We start from the raw sequence: 16,886 nt of genomic DNA, 5'->3' as shown, positions 1-16,886 counted from the left end.
TGAAAATGGCAGTGAAAGGGTTAACCACTAGGTGGCACTAAGGGGTTAAGCGTGCCCTAAGTGAGTGATCCTTACTGTAGGGGTGTGTGGTTGTAGGCGTGACTAGAAGTTGACCGATATATCGGCCGATATTTGCCCGTTTAAGTAATCGGCATCGGCCGATTATTGTGGAAGCCAGGCCGATTTGCGGCTGCCACACTATGAATTTTTCAGCTGAGCGGCAGCCGGCCACTATAAAAGTGAAGGGAAGGAGAAAAACCGTACTGCCCCCCCTATCTATGGTCATATCCACATAGGGTGTCATCCAAATGGACTATTAAAAATATTGCGGCCTATATTGTCACTATATTTTTGTTTATAGCGCAAAAAAAAAAGCAGGAGGTGATTAAATACCACCAAAAGAATGCTCTATATGGTGGGAGGGGGCGTCAATTTTGTTTGGAAACCACGTCGCACGACTGCGCAATTGTCAGTTAAAGTGGCGCAGTGCCAAATCGCAAAAAGTGGCCCGGTCATTTGGCAGCCAAATCCTCCGGGGCTGAAGTGGTTAAGGAAGCTGTCTGGTCGCCAGAAAGCCAAACATTTTACCTAAAGAAAATAAAGTCCCTCAATCTTCTGCTTACCCACAGCCATACTTCCCAATAAGTAAAAAAATAAAAAAAAAAAGAACACCCTAAAATACCTTTCTGTCTTGCTGTTCTGGATCCCACAATGATTGGCCCTGTGACCAAATACCTCAACACTTGTTTTGCTGAACAAGAGGATCACATGTAGTTCAGATCTGCTCTCTTCAGCAGAGATCATGTGTCAAATTCCTGAGCTGCTTAGTCAAATGACCATTTGCCATGTTTTAGTAGCTACAGGTTACGAGTTAGGTGGTCATTCCAGCATATTTACATTTTAATGGAAACAGTCACAATTGAAAGTAATCTACTGTTCATTGTACCCATTAGTCATTTTATATCAGACCTGGACTTGGGAAACCTTATCCTTCAAACAGTATACGATGTACCAGCTGTAAACAATAGCACATTTACAGTAGGCATTCTGCAGCAGCTCTTTAGCCTAGGTCCATTTGTTTATTCAATGTCCCAGTGGAAAAGCTCTCCCTGGGCCAGATCCACAAAAACCTGACGTAACTTAAAAAATCCAATTTAAGTTACACTGGCTTAAAGTTTCTACCTAAGTGCCTGATCCACAAAGCACTTATCTAGAAATTTCAGGCTGTGTAACTAAAATTCCGCCGGCGCAAGGCGTTCCTATTCAAATGGGGCGAGTCCCATTTAAATGAGGCGCGCTCCCGCGCCGGCCGTACTGCGCATGCGCGTCGGCCGTACTGCGCATGCGCGAAGTTACGTTACGCCGAGTTTTGAGGATCGCGACGGCTTAAAGTTGCGTCGGGGAAAAAAAAAAATGACAGCGGCATGCATTCCTGAGGGAGAACTCCATGCCAATTTTCAAAGAAAAAACCGGCATGGGTTCCCCCCCAGGAGCATACCAGGTCCTTAGGTCTGGCATGGGTTGTAAGGAGACCCCCCACGCCGAAAAATTGACGTAGGGGGTCCCCCTACAATCCATACCAGACCCGTATCCAAAGCACGGTACCCGGCCGGCCAGGAAGGGAGTGGGGACGAGCGAGCGCCCCCCCCCCCTCCTGAGCCGTGCCAGGCCGCGTGCCCTCAACATGGGGGGGTTGGGTGCTCTGGGGCAGGGGGGCGCACTGCGGGCCCCCCCACCCCAGAGCACCCTGTCCCCATGTTGATGAGGACAGGACCTCTTCCCGACAACCCTTGCCATTGGTTGTCGGGGTCTGCGGGCGGAGGCTTATCGGAATCTGGGAGTCCCCTTTAATAAGGGGGCCCCCAGATACCGGCCCCCCACCCTAAGTGAATGGATATGGGGTACATCGTACCCCTATCCATTCACCTGTAGGCAAAAAGTAAAAGTTAATAAACACACAACACAAGGCTTTTTAAAATATTTTATTATTCTGCTCCGGAGGCCCCCCCTGTCTTCGTTATTAGCTCAATTACCAGGGGGGGCTTCTTCTTCCGCTCTCCGGGGGTCTTCCACTCTCCGGGGGTCTTCTTCCACTCTCCGGGGGTCTTCCGCTCTCCGGGGGGGGCTTCTCCGGACTCCGGGGGGCTTCTTCCATCTTCTCCCCTCTTCCGCTCTTGACTCGGCGAACCCCGGTTCTTCTGCAGCTCTCCGGTGCCTTCTTCTTCAGCGCTGGCTGCTTGCTATGTTTGTGTGTTAGCTCGATTTCAAACAGGCAGCCGGCGCGGTCTTCTGTGGCGTCAGGATCTTCTGGTCTTCTGTTCTTCCGATGTTGTCTCGTCGCCTGTTGTCGCTGTAATGATGGAAGCGCGCCTTGCATCCCATTTATATAGGCATCACCGTCCCATCATGCTCCGGTAGGTACCCACGTGGTGGGTGCCTACCCACGTGCACCCACCACGTGGGTACCTACCGGAGCATGATGGGACGGCGATGCCTATATAAATGGGCTGCAAGGCGCGCTTCCATCATTACAGCGACAACAGGCGACGAGACAACATCGGAAGAACAGAAGACCAGAAGACCCTGACGTCACAGAAGACCGCGCCGGCTGCCTGTTTGAAATCGAGCTAACACACAAACATAGCAGGCAGCCAGCGCTGAAGAAGAAGGCACCGGAGAGCTGCAGAAGAACCGGGGTTCGCCGAGTCAAGAGCGGAAGAGGGGAGAAGATGGAAGAAGCCCCCCGGAGTCCGGAGAAGCCCCCCCGGAGTCCGAGAAGCCCCCCCGGAGAGCGGAAGACCCCCGGAGAGTGGAAGAAGACCCCCGGAGAGCGGAAGAAGAAGCCCCCCCTGGTAATTGAGCTAATAACGAAGACAGGGGGGCGTCCGGAGCAGAATAATAAAATATTTTAAAAAGCCTTGTGTTGTGTGTTTATTAACTTTTACTTTTTGCCTCCAGGTGAATGGATAGGGGTACGATGTACCCCATATCCATTCACTTAGGGTGGGGGGCCGGTATCTGGGGGCCCCCTTATTAAAGGGGACTCCCAGATTCCGATAAGCCTCCGCCCGCAGACCCCGACAACCAATGGCAAGGGTTGTCGGGAAGAGGTCCTGTCCTCATCAACATGGGGACAGGGTGCTCTGGGGTGGGGGGGCCCGCAGTGCGCCCCCCTGCCCCAGAGCACCCAACCCCCCCATGTTGAGGGCACGCGGCCTGGCACGGCTCAGGAGGGGGGGGGGCGCTCGCTCGTCCCCACTCCCTTCCTGGCTGGCCGGGTAGCGTGCTTTGATACGGGTCTGGTATGGATTGTAGGGGGACCCCCTACGTCAATTTTTCGGCGTAGGGGGGGTCCCCTTACAACCCATACCAAGACCTAAGGGCCTGGTATGCTCCTGGGGGGGGAACCCATGCCGGTTTTGTTTTTTACAAATTGACGTGGAGTTCTCCTCGGGAAAGCATACCAAATGCCGTCGCTGCTATGGGCCTTTACAAGGTGTGACTAACTTTACACTTTGTAAAACGAGCCCTAATTTTACACTTGCAAAATAACACTTACGGCGCAAAAAAGAAGCTAGAAAGCTTTGTGGATCGCCTTAAGTGCTAATTTGCATACTAGCAACGGCATTTCGACTCGAAATGCCCCCAGCGGCGGATGCGGTACTGCATCCTAAAATTAGGCAGTGTAAATCAATTACACATGCCGGATCTTCTGTGTAACTTTGGAAAAAGCCTTTTGAGGATCGTTTCCAAAGTTACACACAGACTGAACAGCACTTAAGTCGGAGTATCTCTTTTGAGGATCTGGCCCCCTGTTCCTAAATCCAGCTTTCTGAGGACACCAGCAACATAATTCAGCAATCAGAAACAGGGGGTGACATATGAATAACAAAGTCCAGAGAGGCTAAAAGAAGGCATTGTCACAAATGCAAAAGTGCTGCTCCTGATTGGAATTATAAGCTAAACATTTATATATTAGTCAACTGATGTGTTTGCCATATTGCACGGTGCAAATAAATGCTCCTTAGCCCCACCCAAGATATTGTATTCTGACAGCTGGGAAACTTCACCATCCTCAGAATATAATGTTCAACTCTGCCAGTTATAGCCAGTGCCATTGATCAAACGGGAAAAATCCGGGAGGCTGGTTGTACAGAAGGTGATTGGTAGACTAATCTCTGTGCAACCAGCCTGCCCATACACGGATCAAAATTTTGTCAGTCCCCGCCGACACGCAGAATGTCAATCCATGTGTGGCTGGTTTAAGAAAGCCAAAACATTAGATAGTAATTTTAAATCCACTTCCAAATTTTACAAATCCTCCACAAAAAAAAACAGACAACACAATATGCCATCATGTTTTGAGAAAGAAAAACAAGCACTGTATACATTTTTGAAGTTTTACTTCAAAGGTCTGATTTCAGAGGCAATCCTACTTTTCAGCAATTTTTTTTGTGCTGAAAATGCCCCCTCGGCTTATACTCGAGTCACCTTTTTGTGCCTGATCTTCTGAATTTTGGGGACCCATTACTGGCTGGCCCAAACTTGGCACACATATAGTTCTACTCTTCCTCTACAAGTATGCAACATTTATTGTCTGGAGGACCTACGGCTGGGGAGCACCAATTTTTCAAAGCAGGGCACCCCTTCCATAGACTCCCATGTTAAAACATCTGTCTAGTCATGGACCCAGTGAGGCATGCACATGGACACAGTGAGGCAGGGGCACAGTGAGGCATGCAGATGGACACCCTAGGCTTATACTCGAGTCAATACGTTTCCCAGTTTTTAGTGGTAAAATTAGGTGCCTCGGCTTATATTCGGGTAGATGGTATTTGTTAAGGTGAAGCAAAAAAGAAAAACTAGTTTATAGGCTGTTCTAATGTTAAATCGTTCCTCTAAGGCAGTGGTCATCAACCCTGTCCTGCAGGGCCCACTAACAGGCCAGGTTTTATGTATTACCTTGGGGAGATGCAGTCTAGAATACTGCAATCACTGAGGAGCAAATGATATCAGCTGTGATGTATTTCAGTTATCTTGCAAACCTGGCCTGTTAGTGGGCCCTGCAGGACAAGGTTGATGACCACTGCTCTAAGGCAGGGGTGGCAAACTCAAATTTATCGGGGGCCCGCATTAGCAGTATGGTTGCCCTCAAAGGGCCGGTTGTATCTGTAAGACTAGGTGTCCACTATTATCATAATAATTGTCACTGCATTTGTTTATTACTGGTTTTATGGAGCGCAGGGTTCAGAAGTTTGCTGCGTACGAAATGCAGGATACAGGAGTATGCTATGGACCGTGTGCAATATCTGACCTCTGCACCCTCCACTCTCCTTCCATCCACCCTGGGATGGGGTAGGATGAGATGGGATAGGGTGGAGTGGCATACCTGACATACACAATGACTTCACCTACCTGGCATACACTGACCTCGCCTACCTGACATACATAGACCTACCTGACATGCATGGACCTAACCTACCTGACATACACTGACCTCACCTACCTGACATACATGTAACATGGACCTACCTGACATAAACCCATCATGTGTCATGGCAGCCAGACAGAAAGGAGAGGAGGAGAGCCGCCCGCCGAGCCGGTGTGTTGTCATATTCTTCTCCCTGATCTTTCTTTACAGTGGAGGCTTGTAATTGCCGCCTTCTGGAGTCTGTGGCGCCTATGATGGACGTCACACGTCCCGCGGTCCCGGGATTGGATCTCCGGGACGTCCATCATAGGAGCCGGGTGTACCAAGATGGCCGACCGCTCCGGAGCTAGGTCGAAGCCGCGGCCTTTCCTAAGGCCGGAGGCAGCGGTGCGCTACACAGGTCACGGATCGGTCGCGATCCGATGCACCACTAGTGGCAACGGACGGCCCGTTGCGCGGGCCACATGGCAAGGTCTGGCGGGCCGGATTCGGCCTGCGGGCCTTGTGTTTGCCACCCCTGCTTTAGCTCATTGTTTTTGCAAATCTCTGTACACTACAAACTGATTGAATTGGTTCTGATATTGCTGTTTTACTAACCTGACAGCTTATTATTCTAAATAGGAAACCATTATTTTGTTTGCAAGTATTAAAGATTCTAACTACCACCCAGAATAAGTCCTTACATTTAAAGAGCACCTGTCATTTTAGATCCATCATGACAGCGCCTGTTAGCGGGCATCCATTTACTTGCTGCTGCCATGTCCCTCACCTTGTTTCACTGCTGCATCACCAACCGTCCCATTACCCTCTCGCTGCCAAAGCCGTTATTTTTTTTTAAACATGTGCATAAAAAAATATATATATATAATTTTCGACCTGAAGATTACACAAAACTCCAAACGCCATGTCATGTGGCCCGCTCAGCGGCCCCCGTCAGCAGGGGGATCTCTCTCATGGCAGTGATCAGTGAGGGGCCGTGCCGAGGACAGATAGGCCTGGGAGAATAGTTCAACCACGGCCGCCTCCTTTACCTCGCCCCCTGACCCCGCCCCCCCAAGAGGTGAGAAGAGGTGGGAGCAGCATCTTCCGTGCCTCCAGAGCATGGATTGCTCCAACTTCCCGGGGGAACAGGCTGACTGGGGACCCAGAGGACGGGCACGCTGCCAGGGAGCCGCCGGAAGGATCAAAGGAGACACACTGCCATGGAAGGTAGGGCTAGCAGTCTCTCGTTATCTCTCAGCTTCCCCCTTTCCCTCAGCTCCCCTGTCTCTCTGATCCCAATGTCTCTCTCAGTGAATCCAAAACACCAGTGTTTAAAAAAAAAAAAAACTGAATTGTACAAATATATATATACTAATTTTATATAATTATTAATACAATGTTCATTCATAGCCATGTTTTTGGATGCTTTTATTAATTGTTATAATGAAATTAGTTTGTATATTTATATATTTGCACAATTGTGTGTTCTTGCAGCACTGGTGATTTGGATTCACTACCCAGTAGGGCTATCTTAGAATTATTGTATTTGATTAATTGCTTTATTAAATGTTCTGTACTTTATTTATTTGCACAATGGGGTTGAGGTTTCTTGCAGCACCGGTGATTGGGATTCACTACCCAGTAGGGTTATTTTATAATATTTCAGTTAATGGAAGCTACATATGTCATATTCACACTATAATACTTGTTGCAGCACTGTGCACTTGTATATATATATATATATATATATATTTTTGGTTTATATATAGATATACCAAAATATATATACAACATTTTCAAAAAGGTTAAATACAAAACCCTACTGGGTATTGATCCCAACTACACAGTGCTGCAACAAGTATTATATGGGGAATATGACATATGTAGCTTCCATTAACTGAAATATTATAAAACCCCCTCCCAATAGTAGGAAGGAGAAAGCATAGATGTCAGAGGGGGGGGGGGCGGTGAGGTCAGAACCCAGGAGGAGGGATGAAATCGGTTGTTGCACACTGTGCATAGCGCACTCCTGAACCCTGCGCTCCCTACGCAGCGCACTCCTAAACCCCTGCGATGCGCTCCCTACGCAGCGCAATAAACCTTTATCGGAGACTGCTCACACTGAACAATATAATGGAGTGCAGATACAACCGGCCCTTTGAGGGAAACCAAACTGCTGATGCGGCCCCTGATGAATTTGAGTTTGACACCCCTGAGCTAAAGGAATATTCCTGAACTTTATTTCATGGTTACTGTGAAATTGTGTGAATGCATCAATGCAGTGCATGTTATCCCAGCTTGCAGAGCTTGGATTCATTGAATGAGTTTACCAAAAATTTAAATATTGCAGAATATACAGCCTCATGCTACATAACTAAGCTCCATTTCATGCTGAATAAAGTAAATTATTACTGTATCTTAACCACTTAAAGGGGTTGTAGAGGTTTGCTTTTTATTTTCTAAATGGGTTCCTTTAAAAAGGAAGTAAACCATCTGAAACTTTTTTTTTACATTTTTTTGTTGTTAGTTTTTTTTTAAAAACACCCTGCAAGAGAAAGGCATAATGAGCTTGTATGCATAGCATACTAGCTCATTATGAATTACTTACCCGAGATCTAAGCCCCCGCAGCGACCTTCGTTCCTCTCCTCTCCGCCCGACATGATACCAGAGTGACTTTCGTGTATAGCTGCTCCGGCGCTGTGACTAGCCGGAGCAGCGATGACGTCACTCTCACGCAAGCGCGCGGGAGCCGTCAGGGACGGCACGATCCCATTCGTTAACGGCACGCTCATTGTGCCTGCGCCGTTGTCTACGGCACGCCTGCGCCGTAGACATCATTGCAGTCTTTTCTGCAAATATCTCCTTAAAGTGGTTGTAAACCCACTATTTGGACTTTTACCTACAGGTAAGCCTATAATAAGGCTTACCTGTAGGTAAGGAGAATATCTCCTAAACCTGCACGGTTAGGAGATATTCCCCCCGCAATGCCGGCGGCGCATGCGCAGGGGGGAATCCACGGCTGAAGGACCGGCATCCGCCGGACCCTGCCGATTTTAAATCTCCCGCGCGGGAGTGACGTCATCGCCGCTCCAGCGAATCACATCGCTGGAGCGGCGATACCCGGAAGACACGCCGGAGCAAGATGACATCCTGCTCGGCGTGGACCAGGTAAGTGGTACACACCTCGTTCCGAGGTAAGTATTTGATAATAGGCTAGTATGCGGTGCATACTAGCCTATTATGCCTTTTGCATTGCAGGTTTGGGAAAAAAAAAAAAAAGTTTATGCGGTTTACAACCGCTTTAACCTTTTAGGTTAGGGAGATATTTCTTGCCCTACAGGTAAGCCTCAATATAGGCTACCTGTAGGGCCAAGTGGTCTGTAAGGGTTTGCAACCACTTTAAGCTAGTGCACTGTTGGTTCACAGCGTCTCCCCGTAGGGATGTAGTCCCAAGGGAGGGGGCGAGCACGCTGACTAACCCCCAGCCATAGCTGGGTGATTTTGGCCCCCCCCAAAAAAAACTGAGATAAAAAAATAACGATTCACGATTCAAAGCGAGGCCACGGCTTCAGCCTAGTCTGCCGCGATCCTGGGATCCTGGGACTAGGCTGAAGCCTCGCCTAAAAAATCCTGCCCGCAGCTTTGCCGCAATCCTAGGAATAGGCCGCGGCTTCGGCCTAGTCCGTGGCGTCTGGGCCTCGTGGCCTTTTCCCAGGATCGCGTGGCGGAGCAGGATTTTTTAGGCAAAGCCGCGGCTTCGTCCTAGTCCGCGGAGCGCTGGTCCTATAGAAAGAAAAAAAAAAAACGATTTGGTCAAAATCTGAATCGATTTGACCTCCCAACTCGATTCAAATCGATTTTTTCCCCCAGCTAGAACGGCTCAGATGATGGGACGCTTCCTGCTTCCCTCTGCACACCACCATATGAGACCAAAAGGCTTACCAAGGAGAAACAGGAAGTGAGAAATTCAGACAAAAAATAACAACATTTAGAAGGGAAATTGAAGGAAAAGGTAAGTGAACTAACAGTGCACTAGCTTAAAGGAACCAATTTAGAAAATAAAAAACAAACCTTTACAACCCCTTTAAAAGGACCAAGCCTCGTTTTGAGATTTGGTGTTTACAAGTTAAAATATTTTTTTTGCTAGAAAATCTTAGAAAACCCAAACATTATATATTATATATATATATATATATATATATATATATATATATATATATATATATATATATATATATTTTTTTTTTCTAACACCCTAGAGAATAAAATGGAGGTCGTGCAATACTGTCTGCAATATTTGCACAGCAGTCTTACAAGCGCATTTTTTGGAATACACTTTATTTTTAAATTAAAAAATAAGACAACAGTAAAGTTAGCCCACTTTTCTTTTTTTTATATTGTGAAAGATAATGTCACGCCGAGTAAATTCATACCCAACATGTCACGCTTTAAAATTGCGCCCCTTGTGGAATGTCGACAAACTTTTACCCTTAAAAATCTTTATAGGTGACGTTTAAAAATGTCTACAGGTTACCAATTTTGAGTTACAGAGGAGGTCTAGGGCTAGAATTATTGCTCTCACGCAAAGATCATGGCGATACCTCACATGTGTGGTTTGAACACCGTTTTCATATATGCATTTGCTTCTTATTTATTTTACTTTTTATTTTGACATTGTCCTTTTAAGAAAAAAAATAAAAAAATTTGGGTCACTTTTATTCCATTACAGGGAATGTACACATCCCTTGTAATAGAAAAAAAACGTGAATAAAAAATCCCCTTTAAGAGCATTGAGCGGAAGTGACGTTTGACGTCGCTTCCGCCAGTCAGAGTGGGGGGCCCATCTTTCCCTCACTCGGCAGCCAGCCAAGCAGAAGAGAGGACCCAATCGTCTCTGCCGATACAGACAGCTCCGGTAAGCGGCGGAGACGACTGTAGCGTGGCTAGAGGGGCTCCTCTCCCGCCCATGATGAAAGAAATAAATATTGTTGTGAATCTGGAGAGACCACTTTTATCTGAAAGCGGATTGCCGGCTGAAAAAGAGGATACAGGGTTATGGCAGCTAGCTGCTGCCATAACATCCATATTCCTCTTCAAAGTATCGACTTATATTGTCGTGAGCCGGTCCGGAAGTGGTTAAAAACTATCTTTAGATAGATTTTTACTCCAAAATCTCATTAAAATAAAATAATAATAATAAAAAAAAATCAGATTTAAATAAAAAATAAAAAAATCTGATTGTGTATATATTTTTTTAAATTGGGGATTTTTATCCACCCTGGCTTAAAGGTTTTAATCTTCATGTATATGTATTCGAAGAGGAGGAGGGGGGGACCCATGAAGAGGAGGATCTGGGTTGCTCTGTGCAAAACAGAGAAGGCAAGTAATATTTTTTTTATTATAAAAAAGAAAAGAAAAGTAATAATAATAATAATAATAATCTTTAATATCAGTTTAAATCACCGATTACGCAGGATAACAAAAGCATGTCACTCACCAGACTAAACGGAATTACACATTTCTGTCAGGTAAACCATTTATTCCAACCATGTTTGTTTGCTTAGCTCTAAAGTAATAGAGGGGGAAATCTTTCAATAGGGACACTAGTTCAGGTGACCTGCGGGTCCCCATGGAATTCCCTTGATTTTGCAGGAATTCTCTTATTTCCTTATGAGCTATAAAGACAGGACATGAAGGCAAATCTCCACAATGGACACAGATGGTAAAAAAATAAAAAATAAAACTTTACTGGGATTATAACCCTCATTTGCTTTATCCAAATAAATAAAAAAATAATCAGCACAAGGCACAGTACATACAATCAATGCAAAGTGCTCCTTTTACTGAGGACTTACTGATTTTCGTTAAAAATCTTTCATCTCCTCTGATCCCCCCCACCACTGCAGTGATAATCATTTGGTGCTGCATGAGTCAATACAATCTGATGGACCTGTCACAGGTACTTATTAAGAGGGTCAACTTTGCCCACCTCTTTCTGAACTGTCTTCCATTCATTGAAGCCTAAAATTTTTTAAATGTATGGAATCTATCGTACAAGGCTTAACAAATGCCATGGAAATTGCGTCCGGGACCTGCAGCTTTGGGTGCCCAGCAGGTCATTTTTTTTTTTCCTACAGGGCAAGGGCTCACTTGCCAGGTGGAAGCATTCACATGGCTCTGCTGCTGCCCGATTGCTTCACAGACAGGTAAAGTACCCCCAGCTCCACTTGCCCATCTGCAGACCTGGGACCAGCACAAGCAGGCGTCAGCTCGCCTCCTATCATGTTCCGGACTTGGAAGCGACATGTATTACATCACTTCGGGGGTCCCCGATGTCTCGTGTGTGATCTACACTACATTTAGTGGAGAACAGGGAAGACACGCAGTGACTTTTAGACCCTACATCTCATTAAGAGAACCTGTCACCAAAAAATCATCATCCCCTATGTGATGAAATATTTTTTTTTTTTAAATTGTAAAAAATTAAAGTTATACCCACCCAGCACAAATCTCTGCTATAGTATACATTCTACAAAATAGAGAAGGGTGGCAAAAAGGGCAGGCATAGGTGCACTCTTGACGAGTGCCTGTGACAGTCCCTCAGTTTTAATATCTACCAGCCATACCAGAATATTACAGTGGTGGGGGGGCAGTGAATCACAACTAAAAAGGCAGCCATCAGCACAAGTGACACTTGTATTGACTGTAAGTACTGTGCCTTGTACTGGCTGATCTCCACTGAGCAGGCAGATGACAGGTCTGCCTCCACTCACTGTGCATAGACAAACCTGTCAAAGCCCCGCTGTCCTCTATGGAGATCGGATGAAAAATGGACCGCCTGTTCATAGGATACCGGCGGATATCAGTGGACATGTCACCGCCGACATCCGCCGTGCCATAGTGGTGCATGGAAAATACGATCAGGTCCATCTGAAAATGTACAGGCAGGACTTGATCGGAGCACCTGTGTGAAACGGGCCTTACTGACCAGGGTGGCTTTAACTCCCCCACCCGCTGCACGTATACATCCATGGGTGTTGAGAATGCACTCCCAAGCACAGTGACCAAGCTTCCATAGACAGCTCCCAGTCTCTGGCAATGATTTGGAGCTCGCTATAACGTGGGACAGCCAAACACATGCCTGGGTAGGCCTCCATGCGTCACTGCATTAAGACACAGTTAAAAGGGCCTCCAGGAGGGGGGGCAGGAATGGGTTAAAGCTGACCATCATAAAGCAGAACTAAACCTTGATATCCTTACAGCCAAGGAAGCTGCCATCCTAGCCCGTTTCATTTGCAGTTGCCACGTGATCAGTTATGACACCAGCATGTGATGGAAGGCTTGGCAGTTTGGTTGAGCGCAAAAAGCAAATGTGACAGTTATTCACAGAATGCCTTGCTTTTATAAACTGATAAATGTATAGGTTTAGTTCTACTTTAACCACTTCAATACCAGGCACTTACGCCCCTTCCTGCCCAGGACAATTTGCAGCGCTGTCGCACTTTGAATGACTATTGAGCGGTCATCCAACACTGTACCCAAACTAAATGTTTATCATTTTTTTCCCCCACAAATAGAGCTTTCTTTTGGTGGTATTTGATCACCTCTGCAGTTTTTATTTTTTTGCTAAAAAAACTAAAAAAAGACCCAAATTTTTAAAAAAATAAAAATAAATTTATTTTGTTTCGGTCATTAAATGTTGTTTTCCCCTTCACCGACGGGCACTGATAAAGTGGCGCTGATAAGGCATTGATATGTAGAATTGATGGGCACTAATAGGCAGCACTGATATGCAGCACTGATGATAAGGTACTGACAGGTGTTTGGCACTTGCAGAGTTTATAACATGGGGCACTACTGGGCATGTAATTTTTACATTTAATGGGGCTGTGCTGATTATCAATGTGCTGATTATCAGCACAGACCCCCCCCCCCCCGACAGGAAGAGCTGCCGATCGGCTCTCCCTGTCAGCCACGATTTGAGATGCAGGGGTGTCAGACTGACACCCCTCGATTGCCGTGATGCGCACCGTCATGTTATGCTGCTGGACGTCAGACTTCCAGTCAGGATAACAGAACCACTTCCTAGATGGCAATCTGTTATTGACCGGGTGGGAAGTGGTTAAATAAATGTGATATTGCTCTGCCTCCTCCCTCTTTCTTGCAACTGGATATCAATTTTATATACTGTATAAATCTGGAGCACAGGGCAGGTTGCGCATGCACAGTAGAAAGCTGGCTGTAAGGCTGCAAAGAGTCAAAGCTGGCTTCCCTTAGTAAACATGCCAGAGCCAGGGACTCCAAGACCAGCGAAGAACCAGCCCAGGTGAGGACAGCGCTGGATCGTTGGACAAATAAGCATTCTTTCACCAAAGCTGGGTTCACACTAGTGATTCCCCACACCCAATTCGCAAGAGCAGGAGACTGTGACCGGCTCTCTATGGAGCCGGCTCACATATCTCTGCATCGGCTCCGGTGCAATTTGCACAGCCAAAGAACCAGTACCTGAAAACGGTGAACAAGGACGCACCGGACTCCTGCTGTGAGCTGCTGCGTGCTCATATGTGAATCTAGCCTTAAAGAAGTTGGCAGCTACAGGATTTGAAGCTGCTGACTTTTTTGTACAGCCTGATCCTCTTAGGCTGCATTCACACTTCGGCGTACAAAATCGCAGCGTTTTGTTCCGCGAATTGCGGCGACAAAACACTGCGATTGTGAATGCAGCCTTCACCCCCTCTATGGAGATGGTTCACATCTCCTATGCCGAACGCCGCCTGAAAAAAAGGTCCAGGACTTTTTTTCAGGCGGCAGGCGTTCGGCGTGGAGATGTGAACCATCTCCATAGAGGTGCATGCGTTTTCGTCCCTCTGGCGTCTCGGGGCTGCAGCGGCGTCACACTACCGGCGACCAAAACGCCTAGGTGTGAATGGGGACTTAATGTGGAAGAAAAAATAAATAAAACTAAACATTAGAACCACTTTAAGAAAGTACTCAACATCTACCTATAGTTCTAGATCAGGGGCCTTCAAGCTTTCTGAACAAAGGGCCAGTTTATTGTCCTTCAGACTTTGAGGGGGCTGGGCTGTGACCAGTAGGAATAGAGAGGTAAAGAATGTTCAATCGTTCGTACTAGTGGGAGGAATATGGCTCCATTGTTGGTATTAGCAGAATAAACAGTGCCCCATCATTGGTGTGAGTGGAGAGAAATAGTGTCACATCATTGGCGTCAGTGGGAAAAAATAGTGCCCCGTTTGTTGGTATCAGTGGGAGAAATAGTGCCCCGTTTGTTGGTATCAGTGACAGGAATAGTGCCCCGTTTGTTGGTATCAGTGACAGGAATTTATTCCCCCGTTTGTTGGCATCAGTGACAGGAATTATTCCCCCGTTTGTTGGCATCAGTGACAGGAATTATTCCCCCCGTTTGTTGGCATCAGTGACAGGAATTATTCCCCGTTTGTTGGCATCAGTGACAGGAATTATTCCCCCGTTTGTTGGCATCAGTGACAGGAATTATTCCCCCCGTTTGTTGGCATCAGTGACAGGAATTATTCCCCCGTTTGTTGGCATCAGTGACAGGAATTATTCCCCCGTTTGTTGGCATCAGTGACAGGAAATTATTCCCCCGTTTGTTGGCATCAGTGACAGGAATTATTCCCCGTTTGTTGGCATCAGTGACAGGAATTATTCCCCCGTTTGTTGGCATCAGTGACAGGAATTATTCCCCCGTTTGTTGGCATCAGTGACAGGAATTATTCCCCGTTTGTTGGTATCAGTGACAGGAATTATTCCCCCGTTTGTTGGCATCAGTGACAGGGAATTATTCCCCCGTTTGTTGGTATCATTGACAGGAATTATTCCCCCGTTTGTTGGTATCAGTGACAGGAATAGTGCCCCGTTTGTTGGTACCAGTGACAGGAATAGTGCCCCGTTTGTTGGTACCAGTGACAGGAATAGTGCCCCGTTTGTTGGTACCAGTGACAGAATAGTGCCCCCGTTTGTTGGTACCAGTGACAGGAATAGTGCCCCGTTTGTTGGTATCAGTGACAGAATAGTGCCCCGTTTGTTGGTATCAGTGACAGGAATAGTGCCCCGTTTGTTGGTATCAGTGACCAGGAATTGTGCCCCATTTGTTCTTATCAGTGACAGGAATTATTTCCCAGTGTTGGGGTGGAGGAATAGTGCCTTGTATCAGTGGGAGGAATAGTGTCCCAAGGGCCTAGTAAAGGGCCACAGTTGGAGACCGTTATTCTAGATCAGGGATCCTCAAACTACAGCCATTCAGCTGTGCGGAACTAAACATCCCATGAGGCATTGTAAAACCCTGACATTCACAGACATGACTAGGCATGATGGGAACTGTAGTTCCTGAACAACTGGAGGGCTGTAGTTTGAAGACCCATGTTCTAGATGGTTGGCTACTGTAGGCAGCGTGAAGCCGCAGTCAGTATACACATGCAAGTATGTGCCCTACATCTCCTTGGGTTCAGATCTTCAGTCATGGAAGACAATACATGCATGGCCTTTATAAAACATACCACATACCACATACTTACTAACTCATGTTTACTGACAACGAGAGGTCCCTAAAATGTAAACAAAGTCCTTGCTAAGCCCTTTCCAGAGCTAGCAAACATTGCTACACGCTATTCCATTGCCATGTCCATCCAATGCCATGAATGGGCATCCCTCAGGTGGAGGGAGAAGTTGCAGTGGCAGGTGGGTGTGTAAGCTATGGTAGGAGACTGGAGGAAGGCCCCCCCACACCTCACCAGTATGGCACTACTCCTCCACAAGTCTAGAAGATGCTAGTAGAGTGGAAGAGCGCGGCCACCGTCCCCACACACAGGGCCCGGCTGAGCAGAGGCCTGCAGTAACCAGGGGATCGTCAGAGCCGCGCCCCCAACCTCTTCCTACCGACCCAGAAACATGAGTACGGCTACAGCCACACTGCCTCTACAGAGCATCACCTCAGCTCTGTACCAGGCACGTCCACCATCAGCCACCTCAGAACTAACACAACACAGCTCTCTGCTACTTACCTTCGTTTGCTAGGTCCTCCATTTTACCGCCTCAGCCGCACCCACAATTCTAGCGGCCAGCTTTCACAGGCAGTGGGCGGGCTGTACTGGGCGGGAACTACAAGTAAACCACCACACCCGCCACACAGGGATTGCGCATGGCAGGAGTCGTCACTTACGTCTGTCGTAAAAGCGGAGCCGCCCGCTCAATGTGCTGTGCTGAGTGCTTTGCTATCGGCCGCGCAGCCCACTCAGCTGGTTTTGGCCAGTTTTATGTTGCTGTTAAACGTGGTTGAAAGTACCTATATGGTTTGCTGAAGTACTGACAAGGAGAACGTTATCAAAACTGGAGCAGACCAATCTAGAGCAGTAATTATTCAGCTTACTATTCTGACATTTCTCACATATATTTAAAAATCTGGGGGTTTTTGTTGCTATAAAATTCCCTAGCACC

The 16,886-nt window shown here is 46.9% G+C and overlaps 1 protein-coding gene across 3 annotated transcripts in view; it reads right to left on the bottom strand.

Moving 5' to 3' along the window:
* Positions 1-16,547, bottom strand: part of RANBP3 (RAN binding protein 3) — an 83,454-nt gene extending 66,907 nt beyond the window's left edge. For 2 of the 3 annotated variants that reach the window (XM_040327290.1, XM_040327298.1), the window contains exon 1: positions 16,454-16,547. In XM_040327290.1, the coding sequence (XP_040183224.1) occupies positions 16,454-16,475 (22 nt within the window). In that variant the 5' untranslated portion in view covers positions 16,476-16,547. The remainder of the gene's footprint in view (positions 1-16,453) is intronic. The other variant, XM_040327308.1, reaches the window with a different exon arrangement.
* Positions 16,548-16,886: the final 339 nt, after the last annotated feature.

Source organism: Rana temporaria, chromosome 1 (genome assembly GCF_905171775.1).
Source record: "Rana temporaria chromosome 1, aRanTem1.1, whole genome shotgun sequence".
Classification (NCBI taxonomy): Eukaryota; Metazoa; Chordata; class Amphibia; order Anura; family Ranidae; genus Rana; species Rana temporaria.
The sequence above is the reverse complement of the archived record's forward strand: the minus strand, read 5'-3'. Positions and strand labels throughout refer to the sequence as shown.